This window comes from Bison bison, unplaced genomic scaffold, assembly GCF_000754665.1.
Source record: "Bison bison bison isolate TAMUID 2011002044 unplaced genomic scaffold, Bison_UMD1.0 scf7180017864492, whole genome shotgun sequence".
Lineage (NCBI taxonomy): Eukaryota > Metazoa > Chordata > Mammalia > Artiodactyla > Bovidae > Bison > Bison bison.
The window spans coordinates 4,550,219-4,555,122 of NW_011495051.1; the positions used below are offsets into that span (position 1 = coordinate 4,550,219).

At 59.4% G+C, this 4,904-nt stretch overlaps 2 protein-coding genes across 2 annotated transcripts in view; one reads left to right on the top strand and one right to left on the bottom strand.

The window, feature by feature from the left end:
- The window catches only part of NDUFA11 (NADH dehydrogenase (ubiquinone) 1 alpha subcomplex, 11, 14.7kDa), a 5,473-nt gene extending 2,066 nt beyond the window's left edge, over positions 1–3,407 (bottom strand). The window contains exon 1 of the mRNA XM_010828210.1: positions 3,022–3,407. Coding sequence (XP_010826512.1) covers positions 3,022–3,118 — 97 coding nt within the window. The 5' untranslated portion in view covers positions 3,119–3,407. The remainder of the gene's footprint in view (positions 1–3,021) is intronic.
- Positions 3,408–4,792: 1,385 nt separating this feature from the next.
- VMAC (vimentin-type intermediate filament associated coiled-coil protein) overlaps positions 4,793–4,904 on the top strand; it is a 2,233-nt gene continuing 2,121 nt past the window's right edge. The window contains exon 1 of the mRNA XM_010828212.1: positions 4,793–4,901. Within this exon, the coding sequence (XP_010826514.1) occupies positions 4,825–4,901 (77 nt within the window). The 5' untranslated portion in view covers positions 4,793–4,824. The remainder of the gene's footprint in view (positions 4,902–4,904) is intronic.

Consider the following 4,904-nt stretch of genomic DNA (forward strand, 5'->3'; position numbering starts at 1 on the left):
CATTCCCACGGCAACCACCAAGGTGGCTTGGGCCAGGGTGGGCCAGGAAGCGGCTGTTACAGGGCTCACCTGGGGTCCCACAGTCGATGAGCTGGGATCTAACCTGGCTCTCCTGCTCCAAGGCCTGGGCTCTCACCCCCCTCATCCAGCCCACCCCACAGGGCACCAGAACACAGCCCCCGCTGAGGGTGGGCCGGGGCCTCGGTGGCTGGACCAGCACCCCAGCCCTGCTCCCTACTTCCAGCAAAGCTCTGTCCCTGCTGCAGGGCCCAGGGCTCCTGACGCCTCTTCTTGCCACTCCCAGACCCGACCCTCACCCGGGCTGGCTCAGCCTCACCACTCTGGTAAGCTCTTCCAACTCCACCGTTGCCCCAGATGACCTGCCCCTGATGTTGGTTTTCACGTGTGAGGGGCCCTGGTGGGCAGCCAGGCCCAAGGCCCCACCCTGGGGAATGCTGAGCCAATGCCGACCTGCTCCGTGTGTCAGCCTCCTCAGCCAGACCCTCTTTGGTGGATTCGCAGACCTACCTGGCTGGCTCCCTGTCACCAGAACAGCCCAATACAGGGCTCCCCACCGTCCAGCTGACCTGCACCCCTCCTCTCCAGACAGACTCCCAGTGGGGCCCAGCTGCCAGCACAGACCTCCTGGGGCCAGCCCATCCCAGACAAAACAGAACCACCTCCTGCCGGGTGACAGGGCACCCACCCCCTCTCCTTCCTCAGGCCTGATGCGCTCAGTCCCCTCTTATTGCTTTGTTGGGGTGGGGAGGGGGGCCCTCAGACAGGCAGAGAGACTACCTTGGTGCCACCCACCCGGCAGAGCAGCCTGGAAGACCGGAGGATCTGAAGGCCAACCACCTTCACTGATGCCCCAGGACGTGGGCCCCGCCCAGTCTCCAAGTGCCCAGCTTCTGCAGACCCAGCAGCTGGCGTGCTGCACTCCCCCACCACGACCTTCCCAGCTGAGCAGCAGCCCTCCAGCCCTGCTGAGGTTCAGCCCACAAGAGCTGTGGGGGATTTGTCACAGAGGACAGGGGCAGTAACCTTGGGAGCAACTCCGAGGAGGGCCAAGACGGCCGACCCATTTCCCAGACGGGCAAGCCGAGGCCCAGGGATGAGGGGAGAGGAGCTGCATATACAGAGGACACCCGTACGCCAGGTGCCCACTTGGGGGCTGCCCAGGTCCAGTTCTTCCCCATCCCACGCTGAACCCTAGTGTCCCCGCACTCCTCAGAGGCTGAAGGCTGGGAAGGAGGGAGCAGGCCAGAGTCTGGGGCTCCCCCTGCCCGCACTGTCCCAGCAAGCCCCCTTCCTCAGTTATTCTCTCATACGAGGCCCCCACCCCCACCCCAGCTTGTAAAGACTTAATCAGAGCAGCTCCCCATCCTGTCTGGAACCTGGGGATGCATGATCTCTGGACGACCCTTTGAAGAGGAACCACAGACAAGGTTCAGTGACAGCCCCCAAACTGCAGTGAGTCCTGGGGGAGAACCTTATTGATCCTACCCCCACATGCCTGCTTTCCTTATATCTCAGATAGTAAAGAATCTGCCTGCAATACAGGAGATCTGGGTTCAATCCTTGGGTCAGTAAGATCCCCTGGAGAAGGAAATGGCAATCCATTCCAGTATTCTTGACTGGAGAATCCCATGGACAGAGGAGCCTGGCGGGCTACAGTCCATGGGGTCACAAACAGTCAGACATGACTAAATGACTAACACATACATACCACATGCCTGCGACCCTGGCCGAGGGACACCGAGTTGCCAGGCCACATCGGGCACAGAAGGCACCCCAGCATCCTATGAGCCCTCAGAAGTCCTTTAACTGGGAAGGGATGACCTGGAAGCCACTGGATTATCCCAAGGTCAAGGAGTGTCCGTCCCCCCAACAACAATCATTTAGTAGATGACATGCCAGCCAGCTCCCCCGGCCCACTTAACTCCTCGACACTATAGCCACCACTACCCACCCCCTCAGCACTCGAGGGTCTCCACTGACTTGGCCCCTTCCATAGGTTCCTGTCACCCCCTCAAAAGACCCCCTCCTCAGCCCCTCTGCCAGCTCCTGGCTCCCCATCAGTCTTCTGAAGTGACTTCCAGACACTTCACATGAATGAATGAATGCACATTCATTCATTCAATTCTCACATTCATTCACTCACTGTCACTGTACCTTCATTCACTCATTTGTAAAGTCATTCATTCATTCCTAGTTACTACCTTGCCTTCCTTCCCTCGCTCATTCCATCACCCAGTTCCTGTGTGCTCACAATGTGCTGGGCTGGGTTAGAGCCTGGTCCCCTGCCTTCAAAGGGGCTCACCATCCCAGAGAACTCAAGTGTGAATTCTCGCTGTAGAGTGCTGAGCGGAGGCAGGGATGGAAGAAGGGAGGAGGTGTGGGAGGACAGAGGAGCATGTATGGGAAGACCCACAGGCCCCCTTGCAGGGCTCCTGGAAATCAGTGACCGCCCCCCAAATCCGAGTCTCTCCATGACCACAGGACATAATGCCTCTGTCAAAGGTTTCCACCTGCAACCCCTCAAACACCCTCCAACAAGCTCCTCCACACTCCATTCAAGCAGACGCCACAAACACCCAGCACCCAGGGATTTTGACTACCCCAGTGATCAGCTTGTCACAGGTATCACAACCTCCCAGGGCCCAGGAACCCTGCTAGCTCCCCCGCCTCTCCTCGCAACGTCTATCTCACACCAGGGGTCCCCATGGCCGGCTCAGACACTCCAAAGAAGACCATGTACCCACTCCGCGAGATTCTCAGCCCTCATGGGACCCTCTCGGACCCTGTTATCTCTCTGCTCCCTCTGCGTTAGTCCGACAATCCCACAAAGTCTATCTAGTACGACAGCCCCGCCAGCGTCCCAAGGCCACCCCACATGCCCCGACGACGACTACTGCCACCGCGTGAGGTCCGCAGCCCCTGCAGAAAGCCCTCGGGCAGTCCCCAGTGATCTGACGGCCTCCCTGCGCCCTATACCCTGGGGACTCGGCCGGTGCTCACCAGCTGCACCACCGATACTGGTGGTGGCGTAGGTCTTGCGGTGGCATTCGGTGCCTTCGGGGATGTCCCAGTACTGGCGAAGAACCGTCTTAGCCATGACAGCACAGCCTTGGTCCTGCACCTTACCACTCGGCTGCTCCTGCGGCCAAGGACGGACGCCGCTGACTCTCGCGAGACTTCCTGGGCGGCGCGCGCAGCCTCTAGCGCGGGCGGGACAGCAACAAGTGAGCAACTTTATTGAGCGCCACGTACGTGAACACGGGTTGCGCTCAAGTCCTGGAGTCGGGATGGGAGTAAAGGAAGAACACGTGCACCACTGGCCGATTTCTGAAGGGGGAAACTGACCAGGATCAGTGAAAGCAGTTGTCGTTATTTCAGGTCAGAAGATCCTGGGTCAAGAATAGTGTGAACCCCGAGACGTAGGACCTAACTAGGGGCGGTACTATCAAAGGTACTAAGCCTATCCACATGGCAGAGAGGAGACCGCGGAGCCAAACTCTACTGGAGCGAGACGTCATTATGGGGCAGGAACACGGAGGGATGTGGCCACTCCCAGCGCCAGTATCTGTGGGGAGGTGTGGTCACGCCCAATGGCCAGTTTTAAGCCTAGTTAACGGAGAAGGCCGGAGAAGGCAATGGCACCCCACTCCAGTACTCTTGCCTGGAAAATCCCATGGACGGAGGAGCCTGGTAGGCTGCAGCCTATGGGGTCGCTGAGGGTCGGACACGACTGAGTGACTTCACTTTCGCTTTTCACTTTCATGCATTGGAGAAGGAAATGGCAACCCACTCCAGTGTTCTTGCCTGGAGAGTCCCAGGGACAGGGGAGCCTGGTGGGCTGCCGTCTATGGGGTAGCACAGGGTCGGACACGACTGAAGCGACTTAGCAGCAGCAGCAGCAGCAACTGCCTGCTACTATTTGGGGGCGTGGTCAGGCACAGGATTACTGTTCAGCAGCTAACCTGTGTCCGACCTTTTGCCACCCCATGGACTGTAGCACGCCAGGCTACCCTGTCCTCCACTATCTCCCGGAGTTTGTTCAGATTCATGTCCTCTGTCGCCCCCCTCTTCTCCTACCCCCCTATCTTTCCCAGCATCAGGGTCTTTTCCAATGAGTCTGTTCTTCGCATCAGGTAGCCAAATATTGGAGCGTCAGCTTCGGCGTCAGTCCTTCCAATGACTCAGGCTCAGGGGCTTAACGAGAAAGTGTCCACTCCCAGTGCTTGGATTCTTAGCAGGACGGGGTCTGGGCCCGGTTTGTAGTCCAACCCCTGGGCGGGATGAAGAATGATCATCCACTGGGTGTGCGTCCAGAATCCCAAACATAACCTGAAGGGGACTGGACCAATCAAGAGCTGTACAATTGCCTAAGGGGCGTGAACGGCCAATGATAGAAGCGTAACGGGTTCCAGGGGCGTGGTCAGACTTGTGGGGCCCGACCAACTTGGCGCTTTAGATTCTGAGGAGGGCGGGGCCTGCCTCGAGAGAATGACCAATCCTGTTGCCAGAGCCTGAGCTGGCCACTGGAGGACAAGGCCAACCTGGGCCCGGGGTTTGTTAAGACCTTGGCCAATCTTGGAGTTAGTCGGGGCTCAGGGGAGGAGTTTCCAGTTGCCGGAACCAGTGGGGGCGTTCGGGTTTGAGTACTAGACCCAGCCCTGGAGGGCGGAGCCTGGCGGTGAACCCGGCCAATCACGCCGAAGTCTTGACGGGACCCTCGGAGGTGTGGCCCTCCGGGGGCGTGTCCAGGGCCGGTTCCGGGCCGCCCATGGGCGTGTCCAGGCCTGGTCCTCTGCAGGGGCCATGTCAGCGCCGCCGCCCCTGCAAATCCGCGAGGCTAACGCACACCTGGCTGCCGTTCACCGGCGCGCGGCGGAACTGGA